We start from the raw sequence: 26,888 nt of genomic DNA, 5'->3' as shown, positions 1-26,888 counted from the left end.
GGGGATCAGGCAGCCGCACAGAAATAACCTCATAAATTTACTATGACCTTTGTTCTGATATCAGAGATTAGTTTTAAGTAGAGTGGAGATAAAGCCCAGCATGGTGGCACATACCTGTAATCCAGTACTTGGGAGGCTGAGACAAGATTGTAGGTTTTAGGCCAGCCTCAGCCCATTTCAAAACAAAACAAAAAAAGGGCTAGGGGTATAGCTTGGAGGTAAGATTCACTGGGTTTAATCCCCAGCACCACACATAGACACAAAAGAGTAGAGCTATACATTTATTCTTACTCCAGAAGTTCAAGTTTTGAGGCATCTCCTCAAAGCTTTCAAATTGGAAGTAACTTTCTAGGGTTGAATAAAGGGATCACACTGGGTATGAACTGTTGATGGCCCTTTCTGAGGGCAAAGATGGCTAAAGTGTTAGCTATACCCCTACCAAAGCAAAGCAGGAATTACAGATAATTTCATGGACATCTGAAAATAACTTTTTTTATTATGTAGATAAGAATAAACTTATGTCATGCTAGTTTGTTTTAATAAATGTTTGATGTAACTGTTTTTTCCCTCCTATCTCCAAAAGATTGGAGATATTTTGTCAGCCTTATCTGTCTAGACAAGGTAAAGAATATCACTCTTGTGTGCTCTTGGCGTTTCAGACCCGTGCATGTGTTTAGTAGCTGGTAATATGCTTTGACTCTGATGTTTGCTGTAATGAATTTGTATAGCACACGCTATAGATCATTATGACCTCAGGATCTAGCCTCCTTTCTCTCATTTCCAGAACATTTTTATTCCCAATTCACATTCTAATGTATGACACTTCATTTTATATTAAAAAAAAGTTTTGAGTATCAATGCCACTTGAATTTATTCTTTCTCAGCCTTCTTAGGTGTATACTAGTTTTTGGTCTCTGTTGCTATGCCTGTGCAAAGTTCCCATTGACCAAAATAGTGTTTTGAGTTTTTATAATTTTTTTGATGATTTTTCTAATATTAGTATTCAAATAAAAAAGTGAACAATCTTTATTATAACTTTTTTGTGCATAGATACCATATGAATTAAAAACATGAGATTACAAAAGTGATTATAATACAAAAGGGGAGAAATAGCTAGTATGAGTATTATATTCCGGATAGAGTCCCAGGTATATGATAAAGCTTGAAAGAGACTTATTTTTTTAAGCTCAGCAGCTGATGCAGGACAGTGACTGTGCTCGCCTTCCCCATAGTCTTAGTATTTTTTTCCAAAAGGCCCAGATTTGAGTAAAGGAGAGCGCCGTGAGCGTAAAATTCTGGCATAAGGACTGCAGTCTTTTGAGTTTTGGCAGGTGGGAGTTCGGGGAAGTAAGTTTCGAAGAAATGGTTTCTTTCCTGGGGGTTGCTGGTTAGGTTGCTGGTTTTCCTGGTTGGCACCAAGGCGCTTTTTAGCAGAAACAGCCTGCCCCTGGAGTGTTATCATGGTATGATACTGCTCAGCAATGCATGCTGCTTTCTTCCGAAGGTCCAGTTTCACTAGCATCATGTTATTCTGCAGCTCAGCCAGGGTCTGGTCCTAAGGAACAGCAGTAAATTTGGAAAACAACACACTTTTGTCTGGGATATTAGAGAAACAAGAGGGCAAGGAAATATGTGCTGTCCATTACTAGTAACTAATAAGTATTTCTTCAAAAATTAACTCAGCCAGGTGCTATGGCACATGCTTGTATCCCAGCACTTGGGACGCTAAGATAGGAGGAGTGCAGGTTTGAAGCCTGCCTCAGCAATTTAGTGAGGCTATCAGCAACTCAGTGAGACCCTATTTCCAAATAATAAAAAGGGCTGGGATGTAGCTTGGAGGTAGAATGCCTTTGGGTTCAATCTGTAGTAACACACCCACAGCTCTTTTGTGTGGTGCTGGGGATTGAACCTGGAGGCATTTTACCTCCAAGCTACAACCCCAGCCCTATTTTTTTTATTCTTTTTTTTTTTTTTTTTTCTTTTTTGCGGGTCTGGGGATGGAACCCAATGGCATTCGACCTCCAAGCTACAACCCCTACCTTATTTTTAATTCTTTATTTTGAAACCAGGTCTCACTGAGTTGCAGAGAGTCTTACTAAGTAGCTGAGGCTGTCCGCGATCCTCCAGTCTCAGCCTCCTGAATGCTGGAATGACAAGCGTGCGCCACCACACCCGGCTTATTCTTTATTTTGAAACAGGATCTAAGTTGCAGATTGCCTCACTAAGTAGCTGAGGCTGGCCACAAACCCAGATTCATCTGTCTCAGTCTCCCAAGTACTGGTATTACAAGCATGGGCCACCACACCTGGCTCCCTACAACTTTTTTAAGGCCAAACTTCATAACTGGAGAGAGGGTATTGTGTGGGTGTGTATGTGTTACTGGGGATTGAACCCAGGGATATTTCTACCTATTTTGAAACAGCGTCTCACCAAGTTCTCACTAAGTTTCTGAGACTGGCTGTAAACCTGCAATCTTCCTGTTTCAGCCTCCCAAGTACTGGGATTACAGGCATGTGCCATGACACCTGGCAAGGGGGTATGCCTTTTTTTTTTTTTTTTTTGGTGGTACTGGGGGTGGAACCCAGAGGCGTTCTACCTTCGGGCTATACTCCCAGACCTTTTTAAAAATATTTTATTTGGAAACAGGGTCTCACTAAGTTGCTGAAAGCCTCATTAAGTAGCTGAGGCTGGCTTCGAACCTGTGTGATCCTCCGGTCTCAGCCTCCCAAGCGTGGGTATTACAAGCGTGCGCCACCACGCCTGGCTTGGGGTATGCCTTTTTTGAGACCAAAATACAAGCAGTACTGAATAGAAGGACATTTTCTATCATAGAAGTATAAGCTTGAATAAGTTTAACTTCCAACAGCCTCAGTCCATAAATATCAAATGCTGTCATTAAAGCCAGACACAATGGTGCGTTCCTATAATCCTGTTCTAGTGTAGAGGTTAAGTCAGAAGGTTTACAAGTTCAAGGCCAGCCTGAGAAACTTAGCAAAGACCCTGTCTCAAAATAAAAGATAAAACCAGGTGTGGTGGCACATGCTTGTAATACCAGTACTTGGGACACTGAGGATTACAGGTACAAGGCCAGCCTCAGCAATTTAGCAAGACTCTTACCAACTGAGACCTAGTTTCAAAATAAGGCTGGAGGGCTGGGGATACAGTTCTGGGTAGAACACCTTGGGTTCAATCCCCAGTATAAAACACACACACACACACACACACACATGCACGCACGCACACGCACGCTGCCGCATGCACTGGGGATATAGCTCAGTGGTTATAATAAGAGTCCACTGGGTTCAATACCTATTATCATACAAGAGACTTGTCATAGCTTAATTGTTAGTGTTTTTTCTTAGGAGTACCTAAAATAATGCCAGTGGCATTTTCAATGAAATATGATAGTATCTATCTCTTTAGGGTCCTGTGACAAAGCAAACGGCTTAAAGTTAGTTCAGTGCTTACTAGTATTTAGTAGATGCCTAACAAAGGATAGTTATTTTTATTTTGCAAGGAAGAGAAACTCTCTCCAATAAGTTCACCCTAAAAATTTTGACTTGTCTCTTCTATTCCTCATCCCTCTTACATATTATGCACTGGAGTGGGCCAGTAAGCTGCTCTAACCTGTTTGATTAAGATGTCATCACAAGTGGTCAAAGCTTGACGAAGTTTTTCTGCCCCGGTGCTGTGGCAGCAGGCCCTTTCTGCTGACTGGAGAGACTCGCCAAGTTTCTGAAGCTCTGACCGAAGCAGCCTTACATTCTGAAAAAGGAGTAGGAATCAGATTGTGGTCTAGATCACAATCTGGTAATTATCTAATCAGGATAATTATGGGAGGAGTTGAAATAGAACCCAGCACAAAAGAAAACTGTGATCTTCCCAAGAACCAGTGATAAAGAGCTTTAGATGTCAGAAACTGCCCTGGGCAAGAACTCTAACAGAAAGGTAATTATTACCTTCTGACCCTCCTCTAACTTCTTGTCCACATCAGTGGTGAAGGGCTTGGCTGAGGGTGGTGGTTCTAACATTTTCTGATACTTCTGCAGCTCTGAGGAAAGGAACCAGGAAACAAATATTTGCATTTTCTAGCTTTACACTTACCTCTTTAACTGTACTAACAGTAGCATATTGCAAATATAAAAAGCAAGGCCACATGTATCCTAGAGTGAAAGGTCACAGAGATAAACCTCAGTGTTGATAAGACCCTGGTTTGAATACCAACTCTGCCTTGAACCCAGTCAGGCTTCCTTCCTCCCTTCTCTGCTTCCTCACCTTCAGTGGTAGAATTCAGCTCTGCTTTGCACTGTTCTAGTTTAGCTTTAGCCTCCTGGAGCTGCTGAGTGGAGGCAGAAGCTGCCAACCTTTGTGACCGCCGTAGGGACAATTCAGACCCTGACTGTTGATGGGCCACAGGCTGCTGTCTGGCTTCCTGCAAGAGAGCTTCTAACTCTTCAATCTTTTCATCGCGTTCCTAAGAGGGAAGCAGAGAGTATAGTTCTATCCAGGGTCAGATAAATACTGCAGAACAGATAACTGAAAAAAAATGAACTAAATCCTTCCTGATATTCCTTGAAAGCTTTGTTATAAATATACCATTTCCTGGCTAACTAAGCCCTTAGTCAACTCACCAAACAGATTGCACACCTGTAAAGCACCTGAGGGGAACAAAGTAAATTATATATGCCTGCTCTTACTAGAGTTTATAAAGTATGTTTACTTCAGGTAACCTCATGGTAGAAATCTGAGCAGCTAATTGGGGCTGGTTCAGGGAAAATCACCTGAATCTCTTCTTGGTAAAAGCTTGTCAATGACTCCTTAAGGATTTTTAATTTGTCTTCATACATTTCCTCCAGTAGTTCCTTTTGGGTGTCCAGATGCTCACTGTCAGAAAGAAGAGAAAAAACGAGCGTGGTGGACAGGAGGATCCCAGTACTATGGAGGCTGAGACAGGAGGATCACAGGTTTGCGGCCAGCCTCATCTACTTAAGCCCTAAGCAGCTTAGTAAGACCTTGTTTCAAAATAAAAAATAAAATAGGGCTAGAGGTATAGATCAGAGATTGAATGCCTCTGGGTTCCATCCTCAGTGCCACCAAAAAAAAAGAGAGAGAGGAAAAACAGTGAGTAGAGATTCTGAGGAGTGAACCTTGGGGACAAATCTCGAGGCACAACCCTATCCCAGTCCCTACTTCCCACCCCCTCTCCCAGGTGACCTCACGGGAGGTCACTGAGCCTGTACCTGCACCACTGTTCCCGTTGTTGCATCTGTTCTACCATCTCATTGCAAATCTCATCTCGGAGTCGCATCTCCAATTGCAACTTTTCCTGCCGTTCTTTCAAGAGAAGTGTTTTCATGGCTTCTACCACCTGGAGCAGCTCCTGGGAGGAACACATGTGTTAGATATGTGCTCACACCCGGGACAGGTCCAGGGCATCCCTTAATCTGCTATATTAAAGCTTTCTTGCATTCTCACCTCCTTGCCATACACAGAGATGTCTGCTTCGTTATCACCGTGGTCGTCAAGGCCTGAGTCTACCTTACCCCCTTTCTCTAAGGCAGGAGAGGCCTGAAGACTGTGTTCCTTGATGAGTGAATGCAGGGATGAGAGTCCCAGTTGCACAGGTGGGGCATGCACAAGCTGGCGGGGTTTGGAGGGGAGAAAAACCGTAATTGGTTCTCTGTAATCAATCCTTCTGAGGAAGATGCCAGTGTAGCCCAAAGTAGGCACACCATCACTTGCCTAGCTCTCACCTGACTGGCAATGGCTGAGAACTTGGCTACATGAAGAGTTTCATCATAGGTAGATGCACAGGGATTCACATTAACAATCATACAGGAACGGCCTCGGCCGGTGAAGAAGCCCTGGAATACTCGAGTCAGCTTGCTGTCACGGAAGGGAACCAGGTTCTGCTTTGACCTGGCAGAGAATCAGAGATAATAGATCTATGAGCAGAACTCCAGCCTTTAAGGTAGACTAGGAAGTCTTGGCAAATTACTGAGCCCCAGGCCCTTCCAGCCCACAGCTTGTAGTCTAAAGCTCACCGGTTCTGCTGATTTTGGCGCAGGGCAGCAATACACCGGCCCAGGGTATGCAGAGAAGTGTTAATGTTTCCTGCTTCCTTCAGCCGTTCACCACTCTTTTGATCTTTACAGCGCTCTGAGCCAGCCAGATCACAGAGTGAGAGCCTAGAAAAATGCACAGGATCTGACATCAAGAGCTTCCAGCACATCATATAGTTTTTGGAGGGGAGAACCCAATAAGAATCTTTATACCCAAGGAAGCAGAACAAATAATTCTAAGGATCTCCTCTTGGCTCCCACAACTACTGTGACCAAGAAAATAAATTTTTTTTGGTGATCCTGGGGATTGAAACCAGAGCCTTGTGCATGCTAGGCAAGCATTTTACCACTGAACTACTACATGGTCTTGCTAAGCAGCCAGGCTGGTCTCAAACTTGAAATCATCCTGCCTCAGCCTCCTGAGTAACTGTGATTATAGATATGTGCTGCTATATCCTGCAAGAAGATCAAATTTCTAAATGGAAAAACTTACTCGCTGATCTTGGGGACTATATCCCCTTCCCCCTGAAGGTGCAGGATCCGTATTGAGAAGATGCTATGACTGAAAATTAAAGAAAATAAAATAGTCATTGCACACCTTCCATGACCAGGTGGAGAACTGGTGTTTTCTCTAGACATCGTGAAGGGTTATTCTTAAAACTGACTCACCTGCGGCTAGAGTTTTGGTTCAGGTGGGTGCTAGCAAAGCTCTGATTCTTACGACCCACTTTCAGAAGTTTCCAGGCTTCCTCAGCATCCTGGACATGAATCCAATTGAGATCTGAAGGCAAAGGAGAGAAAGGCATAGGACGGTGACAACAACTCCTAACCTCTTCACAAGACCCTCCAGGGTTCCTGCCTACCTTCCCCACATTCACATACCTTTCACATAGGGATTGCCATTTTGGTCCTCACATAGCCGTAGAGTCTGTCTCTTCCGTTGCTGGTTAGGTGGTTCTAACAGGTCATAAAGCAGCTCATTGTAGATCTCAAAGAAGGAGATCCAGATGGAGAAGCGAATGTCTGCGGGGATGCTTACTGGAGCAGTGTCTGGCTGTGCCCATCGGTGACTTGTTTCTGAGGAGGAAGCCAATGTACACACCATCAACTCTAAAACAGTCCATCTCACTTTTGCCACCCAAGGGCATTAGAAGGCAGAGGTCAGGTTGGGAGCTGTTGGGAACATGGAGTGGGTTTCTATGATTACTTGGCATGCAGCCCAGTCACGTTACATACCATCCAGCTGGCTACTGCTGGTAAACTGACTGGTAGAAGAGAGCCCAGCAATGCCACTGTCAAAGCTGGTGCTGGTACCCATCCGACTTTCAATGTAAACACTCCTCTTCAAGGAGGTGGACAGCTCCTCCTGGAGGGATACATGGAGAACGTAAGCTCAAAGCTTTCCTGAGACTTGTACCCCTGGCCCCCACCTGCATGCATACCAACACTTCACCTCTTGGAGGCCTCCATTTAGCAGGGACAGCTTTTTCATTTCCTCCTGTCGAACCTGTCTGCTGTCTAGCCAGACTACCTCATTGGAGAGCAAGGGCTTCAGATCAGGTGTCGGATGAAGTTGACCTTGGAGGCTATTAAAGATCAGGGCCAGGGACCTGGGCAGGATCCCTCCATCTTTGATCGTACCTAGAGGCATATAAAAAGTGGACAGCTGAGGCAAGTATCTTTCTCCCCATGACTCAGAGCACCAAAACGTAAAGACCACCATTACAGGCAAATCAGCATCCTGTGAAGACTTACTACTCACCTTGAATTGTGTGGGTTTTCCCAGAGTTGGTGACTCCATATGTATAGATGAGCCAGTTCTGCCCTCTGAGCACATCTTTTACCATCTCCTTCACGGTCAGGTTGAAGAAGGCTGCCTGCCCCACTTCTGGCCCAAAGATCTAGAGATAGACCCATCCTTCAGTTCCCATTTGTCTGTTATACAGAGCCAGTAGATGAATCCCCCTGGATGGTTGGCTCTGGAGACCACACATGAAGCTTCTTGCCCTGTTGCCAGCTGTTCCTAAACACTGACGACTCAACCACTCTGCTAGTCCATCTTTCATCCAATTCAAGAAATAATGAAGAATGTTATGCACTAAGCCTAATGCTGCACACACAATGGGACAATATAATGGTCACAAACATGGGTTTGGAGATGCAACGATCTAGATTCCAATCCGTCTATCACTGACTAGTTCTATGGCTTCAGCAACATTATCTTCTTTTGTACTGGGGATGAGAATTGAACCCAGGGGCATTCTACCTCTGATCTATAACCCCAGCCCTATTTTTCTGTTTTAAAACAGGGTCTCACTAAATTGAGGAGGGCCTCATTAAGTTGCTGAGGCTGGCTGTAAATCCGGGACCCTCCTGTCTCAGCCTCCCAAGTACTGAGATTACAGGTGTGTGCCACCATGTCTGGCAGCAACATTACTTTCACTGAGCAAGAGTATCCTTGTCAGGAAAATAGAGATAACAGTGATAAAAAAAAAAAAAAGAAAAGAGCCGGGCATGGTGGTGCACGCTTGTAATCCCAGCATTCGCTTGTAATCCCAGCATTCGGAAGGCTGAGACTGGAAGATCACAGTTCGTGGACAGACTCAGCTACTTAGTGAGGCCCTCTGGAGCTTAGTGAGACCTTGTTTCAAAATAAAGAATAAAAAACAGGGCAGAGGGTATAGTTCAGAGGTCAAATGCCCTTGGGCTCCATTCCCAGACCCACAAAAAAACCAAACAATAGTATTAGTGGGAATTAATGCACATAAAGTGATTGACACATTGACTAACATATAACAAGGGTGCTTAAATTATGTGCATACAAAAAGAACTCACAGTGAAGTAGAAAAGCCTCTCTAAAGAGAAAATAAAGTTGCCCTATATGATTTTCCCTTGTTTGTATACCAGTACCTCCATACCTGGGAAAAAGTGAACTTGTGGGTGGCTTGGCCAATTCCCCGTTCATTGCTCTTCAGGGCAAAGGAATCCTTGGGTGCTTGAAGAACAATAGTCTCCATATTCTCAATATGGAGACAGCCCTGAGAAGGGGACAAATACAATTTTCAGAGAAGGTGACATTCCTGGGAACCCTCTATACTCTATCAATTCCATTTTAGGTACCCCCTCCAAAACTCACCTGATCTTCCTTTCGTTCCAACTCTGAAGGTAGCAAGGGTCTGACCCTCAGGTATACTTTCACCTTCTCCACACTGTCCTCACATGGAACCTGTAGTAGAATTCCAGCCAGGGACCATAAGTTACCGCTGAATAAATGGGCAAACAGCACAGTTGCGAGGAATTATGCTAATACTATGCAATTCCATCTCAAATGTCTCTGCACAACCACTCTTTGGTCTTGTTTCTTGTCTGATCAGTACTCTGCAAATCTACCTTGCCACACCAGTGATTAACTGGTGTGAAACTTTTATGCGACACCACAGCAAAGCATACTAAGCATGTTGCAGATGGACTCACCTAAATTTGAGTCACTATTCCATCTTTTTTTTGTTGTTTTTTGTTTGGTTCTGGGGATTGAAGTCAAGGGCGTTTTACCTTCAATTTCACCTCCAGCCCTGTTTATTTTCAAACAGGGTCTTGCTAAATTACTGAAGGTCTTGCTGAAGCTGCCTTGAGGCTGTGATCTTCCAGTCTCAGCTTCCTAATTATTGGGATTAAAGGTATGTGCCACTATATCCAGCTCTGTCATTTAATTATGAAATCCTAGCCAGGGGTGGCAGCATATGCCTTTAATCCAGTACTTAGGAGGCTGAGATAGGAGGCTCGAGGGTTCACAGCCAGCCTCTGCAACAAAGCAAGGCTCTCTGCAATTTAGGGAGACCTTGTATCAAAATAAAAAGAATAATGACAGGCATGGTGGCACACGCTTGTAATCCCAGGGCTTGGGAGGCTGAGACAGAAGGATCACACAGGTTCAAAGCCAGCCTCAGGTACTTATGTCTCAGCAACTTAGTGAGACCCTGTTCCCAAATACAGTATAAAATAGGTATGGGAGTATAGCCCAAAGGTAGAAAGGCCGTGGGTTCCACCCTCAGTAACACACACAATAAATAAATAAACAAATAGAATAAAATAGGGCTGGAGGTATAGTCAGTGGTAGAATGTCCTGGGGTTCCACCACCAGTACCAAAAAATAAAAAAATAGATCTGTAGCTTAGAGACTTATAGCTTAGAGTAAAACATCCCTGGGTTCAATCCCCAATACTGAAAAATATATGAAATCGTGAACAAGGTCCTTAACTTTTCTTTGCCTAGTTTTCTCATCTAGAATGAGATTAACAGCGCCCACCTCATGCATTCAATAGATATTTAGGGTATACCTTCTAGGGCCCAGCAACTCTAAGGGGCACTAGTACTTCATAGTGGAAACATTATCAAGGATTTGGCTCTCATGGAACTTCACAAGTTCCTAAGAAAAACTCCCTTAGAGGGAATAATGGCCCTTGTTGAGAATTTCTGTTAGGCTTTATACTAAATGTTAACATACATTGTTATATTCCCCCATGCCCCTTTCTTACAGAGTTTCTCTCAGAAACTCCCTCTAAGGACACTGGGTTGTCACAAGTGGGAAGGGACTAACTGACATCTAGTGGGCTGAGGCCAGAAATGCTGCTTAATATTTTCAATGCACAGGACAACCCACTATAACAAAGAATCTGACCTTAAATGCCAATAATGTTTTAGCTGAGAAATCCTGGCCTCATAGAAAAGGCTAATGGGAAGCTATAGTTGATATCATTAAAATCTGAATGTGCATTCCACCTACTTAATGCCAGTATGGCCCTGTACAAATTATTTTGTATGCATGTGGTGTTGGGTTACAAACCCAGGGCCTCGCACATTTAGCTAAGCACATGCTTTACCACTGGGCTATACCCTCTAGCCCTGTACAAACTACTTAACATAACTGGTCCTCATAGTGGAGAGATTATTCTTCCCTCACAAATGAACTGGGAGCATGCACTTGAAAGTATTTCACTAATGCAATTCAAACAGTAGTTTTTCAGCTGGGTGTGGTGGCGCATGCTTGTAAAACCAGTACTTGGGAGCCAGAGACAGGAGGATCACAGGTTCTTCTTCTTCTTCTTTTTTTTTTTTTTTTGGTGGTACTTGAAATGGAAGCCAGAGGCTTTCTACTTCTGGGCTATACTCCCAGACCTATTTTTACATTTTATTTCAAAACAGGGCCTCGCTAAGTAGCTGAGGCTGGCTTTGAACCTGAGCGATCCTGGGATTACAAACATGCGCCACCACGCCCAGATGGATCACAGGTTCTTGACCAGACTCAGATAACTTAGTGAGGACCTCTGCAATTTAGTGAGACTCTGTTTCAAAATAAAAAAATAAAAAATGGGGCTGGGGATGTAGCTTGGAGGTAGAAGTCCTCTGGGTTCAATCCCCAGAACCGAGGGTGAGGGGAGCAGTTTTTTAGTCACATGTTGTGATGTATGCCTGTAATCCCACTACTTGGAAGACTTAGACAAAAAGATCACAAGTTTGAGGCCAGCCTCAGCTACTTAGCAAGTCCCTGTTTCAACATAAAAAAAATTAAAGTAGGGCTGGGGATATAGCTTGGAGGTGGAATGCCTGTGGTTTTAATCTGGGCACAGTGGTGCATGCCTATAATCCCAGTACTTAAAGAAGCGAGACTGGAGGATCACAGGTTCCAGGACAGTTTCAGCAAAGACGCTCATCAACCTAGTGAGACTGTGTTTCAAAATAAAAATAAAATCGGGCTGGGGATGTAGCTTAGAAGTAGAAGGCTGCTGGATTCAATCCCCCAATGCCACAAAAAAGAAGAGAGGGGGGGAAAATGCCTCTGGGTTCAACCTTCAGTACCAAAACAAAACACAAAATAGTAGTTTTTCTTGTGGACACACAAATGTACACTTTTTACTTGCCATACCCTTAATTCTGAATTAATCTGCCAGACCTGCAGGATTCCTGGTTGTTGACCTTATAAGGACTACCTTGTATGGAGAAGTATTAGGTTCAAGACTTCACTTTCTGTTCCCAAGGCACTCCCCAACTCTTTTACCTGCTGCTTGTCCTCCAGGGAGGTGGAGATGACAGAGCAGTCTGACAGCAAGTCCTTTCGTAACACAGACCCCAAATCTGCAGCTGTGGATTCAAATATGGGGGAGACAACGACATCCTCATCCGACAGCAAGCCCGTAGGTGGCGAAAGGATCCCTTGAGACATGACAGCAGGGCAGTCTGAGGTCTAAAAGAGACAAGAGTAGAGAGGAAGAAGAGCATTAGTGGACAGCAGTACATTGTAAACAAGAAAAAAAAGCCCTTGGTCTAGTACACCCGGCCCCTCTACCTGCACCGCTACTCCCTATTTCCTCTAATTATTGGCAAAAGAAAAATGGATGAAAAGAGTGAATAATTTAATCCGGCCTGAGGTCGCATTTCTGAAAGTAAACAGCAAGCAACAGATATCTGGCTCTAAAAGCAGAAGGGCACTCTCCTAGCAGAGTGTCTGGCCCGCCAAAGCTTTGGAGGTGTCAGGATCCCTTCTATACATCACTGCAAGGCCCAGCAAGAGAACTCGAGTATTAAGGAAAAAATAAAGAAAGATGGCTGCAGCTCCACTTTCTAAAAGCCTACTGCGCGAGGAGTTGGGCTGAGAACTCACCCGAAGACGCGACCCTCGCTGCTACTCCGGTACCAACTCACGCCCTGCAGCCGAACCTGGACTTTCTCAAAGGGAGAGCGCAACTCCGCCCACGAGGTGCAGCTTTGTTCCTGATACAATGTTTTAAATTACGCGCTGAGTTCGTTCGGCCAATCAGAAACGAAGCCTGCAACTACCAATCAGCGTAAGGAAAGAGTGGCTGGGGTGGGGACTAGAAGACCGTTTGCTCCGGTTTGACCTCTCACCTTCTAATGTGGATCCGGGTTACCAACTGTCACGACTTCCGGGTCGTTTTGCCACATAACTTTTTCCCCTTAAAAGCTAGCTGTTTCTTCCCTAAGAAGCTGAAAGGAAAGCCTGCGGCTTCAACTGGCATCCCGTGTCTTTTCTTGGCAACAGTCTTTTTCAGGCACACATAAAGTAACTGGTTAAGCCGCTCGCTTCGTCTGGAGAAAAACTACACTTCCCAGAAAAACTACACTTCCCGCGAACCGATTCGTACTCTGTTTCCCAGAGTTCCCGGGATCCGGCTGGACTCGATTGTCTACAGAGGTGTTGTAGACGTCGGGGGCAAGATGGCGGCGGGCACGGGCAGTGAGTATCTGGGCTGCGTCTGCGTGGCGGCCTTCGTGGAGTCGCGGCCAGGCACCGCGCTCTGGCTTCTGCTCGTGCCGCGAGTGGCCGGGGCCGCAGACACCGCGCCTGACGGAGTCGTGGAGGCCGGCGTCTGGGGTTTGCGACCCAGAAACGAGACGCCTGTGTCCCGGGGAGGGAGCGGAGTTTCGAGGAAGCGCCGCCGCGCCCCTCTGCATGTTAGGAGCTCGGGGGGGCACTAAACTGTAGGAACAATTTCATTGTAAACGAAGGGATAGTAAGAGCCTTACGGAGTGGCTGGCAGCTCAGAGGCATTGGTTTTTCTAACCAGTGTTTGTGTGGCAGTTATGTAGGATCTTTTGAGTCACGAGATTTTTCTGTCATTGAGAAATTGCGTTTCGTGCATTTCGATAATTTTTCTCCATTTTCTAGGTAGAAAATGTCTTCGGTTCCACGGTTGGGGGAGGGGCTGAGAAATAAACAAGTTTATGCTAAGAGGGAGGCGGGGCAGGAGGAGGAGTGGCCGCTCGGCATCTTGGGAAATAAACTGGCATTCCCATAGGGATAAAGTAGCGGGGCGTGGTGGCGCAGGCTTGGAATCCCAGCATTTGGGAGGCTGAGACCGGAGCATCCGGGTTCGTGAACAGCCTCTGCTACTTAGTGAGGCCCTTTGCAACTCAGTGAAATCCTGTTTCAAATTGAATAAAGCCGGGCGTGGTGGCGCACGCTTGTAATCCCCGCGACAGGAGGATCACACAGGTTCGAAGCCAGCCTCAGCTGCTTAGTGAGGCTCTCAGCAACTTGGTGAGAACCTTTTCCAAAATAAAATATAAAATAGTTCCGGGAGTATAGCCCAGAGGTAGAAAGCCTCTGGGTTCCACCCCCAGTACCACCAAAAAAAAAAAAAAAAAAAAATTAAAGAATTAAAAAGTAGGACTGGGGGTGTACCTCGGAGGTAGAATACCCCTGGGTTCCATCTCCCGTATCGCAAAAAATAAAAAAATAAAAAATTGGAATAATGTATTCTTAACATTGGATTTCCCCAGCCACTTTTTGAGACAGAGTCCAGCAAAGTTGCCCAGGCTGGCCTCCAACTTGAGATCTTCCTGTCTCAACCTCCTCAAGTAACTGGAGGTTAAACCCAGAGGCATTCTACTTCCAAGCTACACCCCTATCCCAGTTTTTTCTTTATTTTGAAACAAGTCTCACTAGGTTGGGGAGGGCTTCACCAAGTAGCTGAGACAGGCTGTCAACCTGTGATCCTCCTGTCTCCACGTCCCAAATAATGGGATTACAAGCATTCCACACTAGGCAAACGATTTCATCTTAATCTGACATTAGCAATTTTTTTTCTTTTTTTTTTTTTTTTTTTTTTTTGCGGGTCTGGAAATGGAGCCCAGGGGCATTTGACCTCCAAGCTACACCCTCTGCCCTATTTTTTCTTTCTTTCTTTATTTTGAAACTGGGTCTCACTGAGTTGCAGAGGACCTCACTAAGTAGCTGAGGCTGAGAACCACCATCCTCTGGTCTCAGCCTCCTGAATGCTGGGATTACAAGCGTGCTCCATCGAGCCCGGCTTGACATTAGCAATTTTTAAATACACCAGAGCTTAAAGCCTTAACATTTGAATAAGTAAAACTGCTTTATAATTTACGTGCAGAGAACAGGTACCATGCCAATGGTTATTGCTCAGTGGATGGTTAAGATTTAATAGAAGCAGGGCATTGTGGTGGGCCTTAAAATTCCTATGTCAGTGGTTGTCTCTAAGTCTTTTTTCTTTTCAGAACACAAGCTGCTGAGTACTGGCCCCACAGAACCATGGTCCATCCGAGAAAAGCTGTGTTTAGCATCTTCTGTCATGAGAAGTGGTGATCAAAATTGGTAAGATGTCTAGGATGTCAGCTTTCTTGGGTCTTAGAAACTTGTTGGGTGTTTTCCATTTTCATGTATTCCTACATTAAACTTTTAAATATTCTCTTTTGGTTTGGGTTTTTGTTTTTTGTTTTTTGGTTTTTTTTTTTTTTTTTTTTGGTGATGGTGGTACTGGGAATTGAACCTATGGGCATTTTACCTCTGAACTACACCTCCAGCCCTAATTTTTAGTTTTATTTTGAAGTACTGGGATTACAGGCATGTGCCATCATGCTTGGCCATAGTATTTCTTTTTAATTGTTTTACTAAAATATACATTTACCATAAAATGAACCCACTTAAAGCGTACAATTCAATGGTTTTTAGTATATTGACAGTCTTGTGCTACCATTATCACAGTCTAATTTTGGAGCATTTTCCTACTCCTTAAATTAAATTTCTTATGCCTTAGATGTCACTCAACATTCTCCTTCCCTCTCTATTCTGCCACTCATTTATTTTCTTTATAGATTTGCCTATGATAGACACTTCATATAAATGGAATAATATAACATGGTCTTTGGGGGCCTGCTTATTAATTGGTTAATATAACCTTTTTTATGGTATTACGGATTGAACTCAGGCATTCTACCTCTGAGCTACATCCCTGGCCCAATTTTATTTTTTATTTTATTAATTAATTTTTTGCAGGTCTGGGGATGGAACCCAGGGGCATTCGACCTCCGAGCTACACCCTATGCCCTATTTTTATATTCTTTATTTTGAAATAGGGTCTCGCTAATTTGCAGAGGGCCTCATTCGGTAGCTGAGGCTGTCCGCGAACCGCGATCCTCCTGTCTCAGCCTCCCAAATGCTGGGATTACATGCGTGCACCACCACGCCTGGCTATTTTTTAATTTGAAAAAGAATCTCCCCAAGTTGCTATAGCTAGCCATGAACCTGCCACCACGCCTGGCTATTTAAACAGTTTTTGTCATGATTAAGAAAGAAGGAAGGCCGGGCATGGTGGCACACATTTGTAATCACAGCATTTGGGAGGCTGAGATAGGAGGATCATGGTTCGCGGACAGCCTCAGCTACTTAATGTAGGGCTGGGGGTGTAGCTCAGAGGTAGAATGCTCCTGGGTTCCATCCTCAGTACCGAAAAAAAGAAAAGAAAAAAAGAAGCAAAACTGGTGAGGTGGCATGTGCCTGTAATCCCAGCTATTCTGGAGGCTGGGGCAGGAGGATAGCAAGTTTGAGGATAGTTTGGGCAACTTAGTAAGACTCAATCTCAAAATGAAAAGGCTGGGACTGGGTACAGTGTCACATGTCTATATCCCCAGTACTTGGAAGGCCAGGACAAGACAGGATTGAAGGTTTAAGGTCAGCCTCAGCACCTTAGTAAGACCCTGTTTCTAAATTTAAAAAAAGGTTGGTGGTGATGTAGCTCAATGTAAAACACTCCTGGATTCAAAATCCCTGGTACTAAGAAAAAAGGAAGGAGAGGTCATACCTGAAAGTCCTTTTTTTTTTTTTTTTTTTTTTTGTGGTTGTGGTGGTGGTGGATATTGAACCCAGGGGCATTCTACCTCTAAGCTACATTCCCAGCCCTATTTTTTATTCTTTATTTTGAAACAGGGTCTCACTGAGTTGCAGAGCCTCACTAAGTAGCTGGGGCTGGTCACGAATCTGCCATCTTCCTGTCTCAGCCTTCCAAGTATTGGGATTACAAGCTAAGTCTCTCAGTTTGAAGGGGTCACAGGGTATGCATATACCATAATTCTATCTCACTTAACTGGACTTCATTGTCTCAAGAAAACAACAGCAAAAAGATAAAAGTAGAAAAAAAGAGGAAAGAAATGAGAGAGAGAAAAAGTTGAAAAGCCCTCCCAGCAGAGGTTTATTGGGGATTCTTTCTGGATCTCCTAATGATGGAATCTGCCAGGTATAGGGGAGGTAGTGGGGTGCAGCAAAAACAGATTTAGTTTCTTAGCTCCTAGCAAAGAAGTTGGGGCAATATAAAGGCTACATCATCTTCCTTGTTCCCCAAAGCAGATTAAGAGAATATTGACTGAGTTTTGCATACCCATGGAGGGTGAAAGAGCCTCTTTGAGTTTTTTCCACCTGCCAGTCCTGGGCAGTTTGGACTGGCAGGGCAGGCACACACTTGCTTCAGAGGCCCTCAGTCTGTGTACCTGGGAACCTGATAAATTTCTAAGCTCTAGCATATTCCCAAAATGCCTCTTGAGAGTTGAGAGAAGCTTCCAAACCACTGACTCTGGTGGAGGTTGAAGGAGGGACAAGGACGAAGCAGTTTGTCAGTGGAGCTCTCAGACCTAGGCTCTGCAAAACTTCATGGAAACCAAGTGGTATTGGTCTCAGTCTTCATCCTAGGGGCCCCCTCCAGTCCCTTCCCAATCACTGCTTACACCTCTCAGCTGGTTTGAGATAAATACTCCCACACAGCCATTGTGGTGAAGTATTTTTAGGGACCCCCCTCCCTCCAGTTGTGATCTGTGGAATTTGTGGTTTGGGTGGTACTGGGGGTTATACCCTGGGATGATTTACCTCTGAACTACACCTCTGACTTTGTTTTTCTGGAGCTAGGAATTGAACCCAGGGGCATTCTGTCTCTGTTACACCCCCAGCCCTGTTTTGTTTTGGAACAGTAGAGGGCCTCGCTTAGTTCCTGAGGGTGGTCCTAAACTTATGATCCTCCTGTCTTAACCTCCCAAGTACTGGAATTATGCCTGCCTGCCTGCCTGCCTGCCTGCCTGCCTGCCTTGTGATTGAACCCAGGGGCAGTCTATCTCTGAGCTCTACCACCCAACCCTATTTTTTTAATTTTTTATTTTGAAGCTGGATTGGTGGCACACTCTTGTAATCCCAGTACTTTGGGAGGCCAAGATAGGAGGATCACTTGTTTGAAGCCAGCCGTGGCAACTTGGTGAGGCCTTGTTTACAAATAAATAAATTGGGGTAGGGGTATAACTTGGAGGTATAATGCCTCTGGGTTCAATCCCCAGTACCACAAAAAAATTTTTTTTTAATTTTTAAACAAGGTCTTCCTAAGTTGCTGAGGGTTTTGTTAGGTTTCCTGAGACTGACCTTGAACCTTCAATCCACAGTTGCCAACACAGGCAATTCTTTCCTTAGAATGTAGCTACCTCTTTGTTCCCCTTGCTCTTCTCATGTGCATGAAGGATATTTCTTTTCTTTTTTTTTTTTTTTTTTTTTTTTTTTTTTTTTTTTTTTGGTGGTGCTGGGGGTGGAACCCAGAGGCTTTCTACCTCCAGGATATACTCCCAGACCTATTTTATATTTTATTTGGAAACAGGGTCTCACTGAGTTGCTGAGACCTCACTAAGTAGCCGAGGCTGGCTTCGAACCTGCACGATCCTCCTGTCTCTGCCTCCCAAGCGCAGGGATTACAAGCGTGCGCCACCATGCCCGGCCTTTTATTCTTTGTTTTTGAAACAAGGTCTTACTGAGTTGCAAAGGGCCTCACTAAGTAGCTGAGGCTCTCCTCGAACCGCAGTCCTCCTGTCTCAGCCTCCCAAATGCTGGGATTACAAGTGTGCACCACCATTCCCAGCTCTGTTTTTTACTTAAACAATGTCACAGGCCTTTTAAGTGCCAATATACTAGATTTTAGGCTTTTTTTTTTTAAAGATTCAAAAGTATTCTATTGGATCTACCATAATTTCCTTTACATTTACATTTGATGGACATTGAGTTTTAGTTTTTGAGTTGTATCAGTATTTCTCTAGGATATATTTCTAGAAGTGAGACTGCTAGATTTCAACTATGTATTTTTTGTTTTAAGAATCTCTGCCAATATTTGAGAAGCTGGGACAGAAGGAATGCATATTTGAGGAGACTTACCATAACCTAGCAAGACCCTGTTTCAAAATAAAAAGGGCTGGGATATGTAGCTCAGAGGTAGAATGCCCCTATGTTCAATCTCTAGTACTCCCCCCCCCCATAAAAATCTCTCTTCACCAGGCGTGGTGACGCACGCTTGGAATTCCAGCACTTGGGAGGCTGAGACAGGAGGATTGCACAGATTCGAAGCCAGCCTCAGCTACTGAGTGAGGCTCTTAGCAACTTAGTGAGACCCTGTTTGCAAATAAAGTATAAAAAAATGTCTGAGAGTATAGCCTGGAGGTAAAAAAAGCCCCTGTGTTCCACCCCAGTACCACATAAATAAATAAATAAATAAATAAATAAATAAATAAATAACCTCTCTTCATAGACCACATGCATCATAAAAATTTTTTGTAGCCAGGTGTGGTGGTGCACGCTTGTAATCCCCGTGCTTGGGAGGCTGAGACAGGAGGATTATGCAGGTTCGAAGCCAGCCTCAGCTACTTAGTGAGGCTCTCAGCAACTTAGTGAGACCCTGTTTCCAAATAAAATATAAAATAGGTCTGGGAGTATAGCCTGGAGGTAGAAAGCCTCTGGGTTCCACCCCAAGTACCACCACCCCCCCAAAAAAAAATATGTGTGTGTGTGTGTATTTTTTTTTTTTAAGTAAATTGTTGCCAGGCATGGTGGCACATTCCTATAATCCTAATACTTGGGAGGCTGAGATAGGAAGATTATAGGTTTTCGGCTAGCCTCTGTAACTTAGGAAGACCCTGTTTCAAAATAATAAATTTGGGCTGAGGGTGTATCTTAGAGGTCGAATGCCCCTGGGTTTAATACCAAAATTTAATACCAAAATTACAGTAAAATAAAATGATTTATTTTCTAATTTGATTTCTAGTTTCTGTTGCCTGGTAGACTATCTTAGGTAAATTTATACCTGCCCTCATCCTTTTGAAATTGGTGAAAACAGCTCAATAAGTTTTATTGCTGCCTGTTTGTTTTGTTTTGTTGGTACTCAGGATTGAATCTAGGGGCACTCTACCTCTGAGATACACACTGAGCCCTTTTTATTTTTTATTTTGAAACTGGGTCTCCCTTTACTTGACCAGGTTGGCCTTGGACCTGTGATACTCTCATTTCAGTTCTGGTTGGAAATCTAGCAAACGAAAGAAGAGGCATGAAGTACATTAAGCATTGTTTAGCAAAACCTGCTGTGGAAGTGTTGGCTCTACTCCTGTTTTGTTTTGTTTTTTTTGTTTGTTTGGTTTTTTTGGTACTAAGAATGGAACCCAGGGGCATTTTACCTCTGAGCTACATACCCCCAGCCCTATTTTTTATTCTTTATTTTGGAACAGGGTCTCACTGAGTTGCAAAGGGCCTCACTAGCTGAGACTGTACTCGAACCACAGTCCTCCTGTGTCATCCTCCCAAATGCTGGGATTACAAATGTGCACCACCATACCTGACTTCTACTCCTGTTTTCTTTGCATTTGTTTCTAATCTTTTTTTTTTTTTTTTTTTTTACGGGTCTGGGGATGGAACCCGGGGCATTTGACCTCCGAACTATACCCCCTGCCCTATTTTTTATTTTTTATTTTGAAACGGGGCCTCACTAAGTTACAAAGGGCCTTGCTAAGTAGCTGAGGCAGTCCACGAACCTCAGTCCTCCAGTCTCGTTTCCCAAATGCTGGGATTACAAGCATGCACCACCACACCCAGCTGCATGTGTTTCTAATCTTTCATGCCTGTTTTTTCTTTAACCTAGTCTAGTCTTAAATGGAGTGGCAATTAATTGACCAAATTAAAATGTGGTCATTTAAAAAGTAGTATGATTTCTCTCCCTTTTTATTTTTACTTATATTTTTATTTTTGGTCATATTGGGAATTGGACTACTATACCACCAATCCTGTTTTATTTATTATTATTATTATCATCATCATCATCATCATCATTTCTTTTGTGTGGTACTAGGAGTGGAACCCAGGGATTTTTCTACCTCCGGGCTATACTCCCAGACCTATATTTATACTTTATTTGGAAACAGGGTCTCACTAAATTGCTGAGAGCCTCACTAGGTGAGGCTGGCTTTGAACCTGTGTGATCCTCCTGTCTCAGCCTCCCAAGCACTGGGATTACAATCATGTGCCACCATGCCTGGCTATTTTGTTTGTTTGTTTGTTTGTTTGTTTGTTTATTTAATTGGTGGTACTGGGGGTGGAACCCAGAGGCTTTCTACCTCCAGGCTATACTCCCAGACCTATTTTATATATTTTTTGGAAACAGGGTCTCACTAAGTTGCTGAGAGCCTAAGTAGCTGAGGCTGGCTTTGAACCTGTGTGATCCTCCTGTCTCAGCCTCCCAAGCGCAGGGATTACAAGCGTGCACCACCATGCCTGGCTTTATTTTTTATTTTTATCTATATATTTATTTTTGTGGTACTTGGAATGGAGCCCTTCGACCTCCGGGCTATACTCCCAGACCTATTTTATATTTTATTTGGAAACAGGGTCTCTTAACCCAGCTGAGGCTGGCTTTGAACCTGCGTGATCTTGTCTCCGCCTCCCAAGCACGGGGATTAGAAGTGTGTACTACCACACCTGGCTTATTTTTTATTTTTATTTTTTTATTTTTTTATTTTTTTTGGTGGTACTGGGGTTCCTGGAAGCCCTTCTACCTCTGGGCTACACTCCCAGACCTATTTTTACATTTTCATTTTTGGAAACAGGGTCTCCTAAGCCAGCGCGCGCAGCTGGCTTTGAACCTGCGCGATCCTCCTGTCTCCGCCTCCCAAGCGCGGGGATTACAAGCGTGCGCCACCACACCCGGCTATTTTTTATTTTTATAAACAAGGTCTCGCTAAATTGCTGGGGCTGGCCTGGAACCTAGAACCCTCCCTATCTCATGCCCTGCTACTTTCCTTTTTTTTTTTTTCGGGGGGGGGGTGGTACTGGGGATGGAACCCAAGAGCATCCTACCTCTGAGCTACACCTCCTGCCCTAGGAACCCCAGTATCACCAAAAAAATAAAGAAATAATAATAATAAATTAATACTGGAAAGAGATACAAGAAACTACTAACACTGGTAGATAAGGGAAAATAATGAGGGGAGACTATTACATATTATTTGGATTTCTGTGTGTAGTATGTACTGGGGATTGAAGCCATGGATATTCTACCACTGAGCTGTACCCCTAGCCCTCCCTCTTTCCCAGATCCCCTTAAACAGTCTTGCTAAATTATTGATGCTGGCCTTGATCCTCCTGTCTCAGTCTCCCGGGTACTAGAATTTTAGGTGAGGGATGCCTCACCACACCTGGCTTAACAAATCTTAATATTTAGTTATCTTGATCACTTTTAATAATTTAAGTATTTCTTTATTCCTAAGTAAATATATACATTTGAAGTCCCTTTATCTCCATTCTTGATCCCACTTCAGTCTATTTTTATTTGTGCCCTTTTCTTTGTTTTTTTGCCCTTTTTGAGGGGGGTCTTTTTTGCATTGCTAGTGATTGAGATTAAGGCCTCTTCTGTGCTATTATCATTTATTTTATGAGCTATCTCCAAAGCAGCCAGGTGTGGTGTCTCACACTTGTAATCCCAGCATTTGGGAGGCTGAGACTGGAGGATCATGTTTTGCAGACAGCCTCAGCTACTTAGGCCCTACGCAACTTAGACCCTGCTTCAAAATAAAGAAAAAAAAATAGGGCAGGGGGTGTAGCCTGGAGGTCAAATGCCCCTGGGTTCCACCCCCAGACCTGCAACAAAAAAAAAAAAAAAGCATGGTAGTACACACCTATAATTCTAGTACTGGGAAGCTGAAATAGGATTTCGGGTTGGAGTTCAGACTTGGCAATACAGCAAGACCCTGTTTCAAAATTTTAAAAAAAAAATAGAAAATGTTGGTGGTATAGCTCAGAAGGTTCAACCCCCCAGGAACCCTATGAATAAATAAAACAAAGCAGAATAAACCTTTTTTTTTTTTTTTTTTTTGCAGTACTGGAGATTGAACCCAGGAGCATTCTATCTCTGAGTTACACCTCCAGCCCTATTTTTGCGGGTCTGGGGATGGAACCCAGGGGCATTCGACCTCTGAGTTATACCCCCTGCCCTATTTTTTATTATTTATTTATTTATTTATTTTGGTGGTACTGGGGTTCCTGGAAGCCCTTCTACCTCCGGGCTACACTCCCAGACCTATTTTTACATTTTTATTTGGAAACAGGGTCTCCTAAGCCAGCGCGCGCGGCTAGCTTCGAACCTGCGCGATCCTCCTGTCTCTGCCTCCCAAGCGCGGGGATTACAAGCGTGTGCCACCACGCCCGGCTTATTCTTTATTTTGAAACAGGTTCTCACTAAGTTGTGGAGAGCCTCACTAAGTAGGTGAGGCTGTCTGCAAACCGGGATCCTCCGGTTTCAGCCTCCCAAATGCTGGGATTACAAGCTGCGCCTGGCTTCATTCTTTGTTTTGAATCAGGGTCTCACTAAGTTGCTGAGGCTGGCTGTGAATCTGTGATCCTCCTTTCTCAGCCTCTCAAGTACTAGGATTACCCGGCAACATAAAAATATTTCAAGTGAACAGACATAATTCTTTTTATTACATTCACATTACTGAGGAAGAGTGTTTAACAGTGACTCTTTCTCTCTAAATGGCTGGGGTGTTTTGTTTAGCTGGGGGTTTTTGTTTGTTTGTTTGTTTTGTTTTTTGTTTTTTTTTTTTGGCAGTTCTGGGACTGACCCCAGGACTTTGAAAATGCTAGAATACCATTGAGCTATGTATGTCCCACCCACCTTCCTCTCCCCTCTTCCCTTCTCTCTCTCTTTTTTTTTTCTTTTTCTCTCTGATGGTACTGGGCATTCTACAATTCAGCCCTTTTAATTTTTTATTTTGAAAGTGTCTCACTAAGGAGATGAGAGTCTTGCTACTTGTGGGGCTGTCCTTGGCCATCAATCCTCCTATCTCAGCCTTCCAAGTACTGGGATTATAAGTGAGCACCACCACACCTGGTTTACATCTCACCCCTTTAAATTTTTATGTTGAGACAGGGTCTCACTGAGTTGGCTAGGCTGGTCTCAACTTGCAATCCTCTTGCCTCAGCCTCCTAAGTAGCTGGATTATAGATGCATCTGGCTCTCTTTAAATGGTTTTTAAGTAGTTGAGTCATTTTATACATTCCAGCACAGGGGATGTAGCTCAGAGATAGATTGCTTTCCTAACATATGTGAGGTACTGAGTTCAGTGCCCAACACTGGAAAAAAATAAGAGCAAAGATATTTCAGAATACTTCTCAATAGCAGATATATTTGCTTGTTTTTTTAAATTTCTGTATTTATTTATACTTCCATTGGTGTATTGTAATTTATTTTATAGTGAGATATAATGGCAGTTTTTTTATTATAACGTTTGAACTCCAAACTCAGTATACTACCTCCCCCTTTTTTTCTGTTTGTAATGAGGTTTTTCTCATTTTGCAGGGTGTCAGTTAGCAGAGCAATCAAGCCCTTTGCAGAACCTGGCCGCCCTCCAGACTGGTTCTCTCAAAAAGTAAGTTATCAAGTAGATGCTTATTTAGTCATTGGGATGTGAAGTAGGTTCTCTATGAGACTCTGCCCTGTAATTATAAGGCTTTCCCCCGTCCCCAGTACTGGGGATTGAACTCAAGGGCATTCTACCTCTGAGCTACACCCCCAGCCTTGTTTGTTTGTTTGTTTGTTTTGTTATTACTATTTTGAAACAGAATCCCATTAAGTTGCAGAGGGCCTCACTAAGTAGCTGAGGCTGGCTGTGAACCTGCAATCTTCCTGTCTCCATCTCCCAAATACTGGGATTATAAGCGTGTGCTACCATGCCTGGCTATTATAAGGTTTTTATACCATAAAGTGGGAGAGTAACAAAAAAATGCCTTTTTCCCAGTGTTGACTAATCTGTGCTTAAGTGACAAACTCTTATCATTGTATGACAAACTCTTATCATTGTAGCATAACGAGCCCTTATTTGAGTTTGACAGATCTAGGTTCAATATGACTCTACCCAAAATACTTTGGACTATGATCATCCTCAGTATTTTCATTTAAGAAATAGAAATAAAAGTTGCTTCTGGACTATTGTAAAGTTAATTGAGCTAATACATGTAAAACACTTAGCAAAGTGGCTTCAGTATGGCAATTACTTAGTAGGTATTAGTTATAAATATTGTTTATTGGATTGGCTTTCCCCACATACTTTCTAGGCTAGACGATGTCCTTTTTTGAGTCCTTATTTGATTGCAAAGTAAATTGCCCCCCTAGAAACCACACACATCTTCCACATACATAGATATCTTCTTTAAACTTTAATATGTCAAAAGTTTGTGTGTGGTATTGGGAATGAAACCCAAGGTTCTTCTACCTCCAGGCTAGAACCCCAGACCTATTTATTTTTTAATTATTTTGCTGTACTGGGGATAGAACCCAGGGGCATTCTACCTCTAGGCTACACCTTCAGCCCTATTTTTAGTTTTTTTTATTTTTGAAACAGGGTCTCACTGAGTTGCGAAGGGCCTCACAAAGTAACCAAGGTTGTCCGTGAACTGTGATCCTCTTGTCTCGGCCTCCTGAATGCTGGGATTATAAGCATGTGCCACCATGCCTGGCCCTATTTTATTTTCTATTTGGAAACAGAGTCTCACAAACTTGCTTGAGGCTAGCTTTGAACCTACAGTCTTCCTGTTTCAGTCTCCTAAGTACTGGGATTGCAAGTGTGCACCACCATACTCGGCAATTTGTTGGAACCTTGAAATCTCACTGCTTTCCAGGCTTGCTCATCATATTTTCACTTTTTTCCATAGCATTGTGCCTCTCAGTACTCGGAGCTCTTGGAGACCACTGAGACCCCAAAGTGAGTATAAAGCTAGGTATTTCAGGTAAATTCCTTTAGTGGAAATGTTCACCGTGGAGATCTCTTTTCCATTTATTTTTATTACTGGGTGGTAAAAGTATAACAGGTTTTCTAAGGCTAAATGGTAGAGAAGATTCAAAGAAAGCAAGTTGGGGTGGGAACAAATGTTCTTTTATTCAAATAGAATTTTTGATTTGGTTTTTTTTTTTTTTAATTTTTTGTAGACGGAAACGGGGTGAAAAGGGAGAAGTGGTGGAAACTGTTGAAGATGTTATTGTTCGGAAACTGACTGCTGAGAGAGTTGAAGAACTTAAGAAAGTGATAAAGGAAACCCAGGAGAGATATAGGTACTTAACAGACTTATGAAATGATTAGGAAAGTCAAAGAATGTTGACTTCTGGTAGTCCTCAGAATTTTTTTAAATAGCAGATTTTTAAAAAGATATTATTGTGTGTGGTGGTGTATACCTATCATCCCAGTACTTGGGAGGCTGAGATTGCAGGTTTGAGGAAAGCCTCAGTAGTGTGTAGCGACCCTCTGCAACTTAGATCTCCCTCATTTCAAAAAATAAGCCAGGCATAGTGGTGTACTCCAGTAATCCCAGTTCTTGGGAGGCTGAGATAGGAGGATCACAGGTTTGAGACTTAAAAAGATTCTCTCAGCCTAGTAAGACTTTCTTTTTTTTTTTTTTTTTTTTTTTTTTTTTTGGTACTGGGGATTGAACCCAGAGGCTTTCTACAGAAACTCTGGGCTATACTCCCAGACCTTTTTTATATTTTATTTGGAAACAGGGCCTCACTAAGTTGCTGAAAGCCTCATTAAGTAGCTGAGGCTGGCTTCGAACCTGTGCAATCCTCCGGTCTCAGCCTCCCAAGCGTGGGTATTACAAGCGTGCGCCACCACGCCTGGTGTAAGACTTTATTTAAAAAACAAGTGAGGCCTGGCCTGGTGGCGCACACTTGTAATCCCAGCATT

The 26,888-nt window shown here is 43.4% G+C and overlaps 1 protein-coding gene across 1 annotated transcript; it reads right to left on the bottom strand.

Moving 5' to 3' along the window:
* Positions 1 to 1,234: 1,234 nt before the first annotated feature.
* On the bottom strand, positions 1,235 to 12,282 carry KIF20A (kinesin family member 20A; the record flags this gene model as incomplete). The annotated part of the gene is made up of 18 exons (XM_080696893.1): positions 1,235 to 1,555; positions 3,628 to 3,765; positions 3,960 to 4,051; positions 4,276 to 4,474; positions 4,782 to 4,884; positions 5,241 to 5,380; positions 5,476 to 5,640; positions 5,754 to 5,919; positions 6,045 to 6,188; positions 6,556 to 6,624; positions 6,732 to 6,843; positions 6,945 to 7,139; positions 7,299 to 7,428; positions 7,516 to 7,703; positions 7,825 to 7,963; positions 8,981 to 9,100; positions 9,199 to 9,288; positions 12,118 to 12,282. 18 exons carry the CDS (start codon positions 12,280 to 12,282, stop codon positions 1,235 to 1,237), a joined length of 2,676 nt encoding a protein of 891 aa, XP_080553019.1.
* Between the last annotated feature and the right edge of the window lie 14,606 nt (positions 12,283 to 26,888).

This window comes from Muscardinus avellanarius, assembly GCF_963383645.1.
Source record: "Muscardinus avellanarius genome assembly, chromosome: 1".
In the NCBI taxonomy this organism is placed as follows: Eukaryota; Metazoa; Chordata; class Mammalia; order Rodentia; family Gliridae; genus Muscardinus; species Muscardinus avellanarius.
Note: the sequence above shows the minus strand (reverse complement) of the source record. Positions and strands in the feature narration are given on the sequence as shown.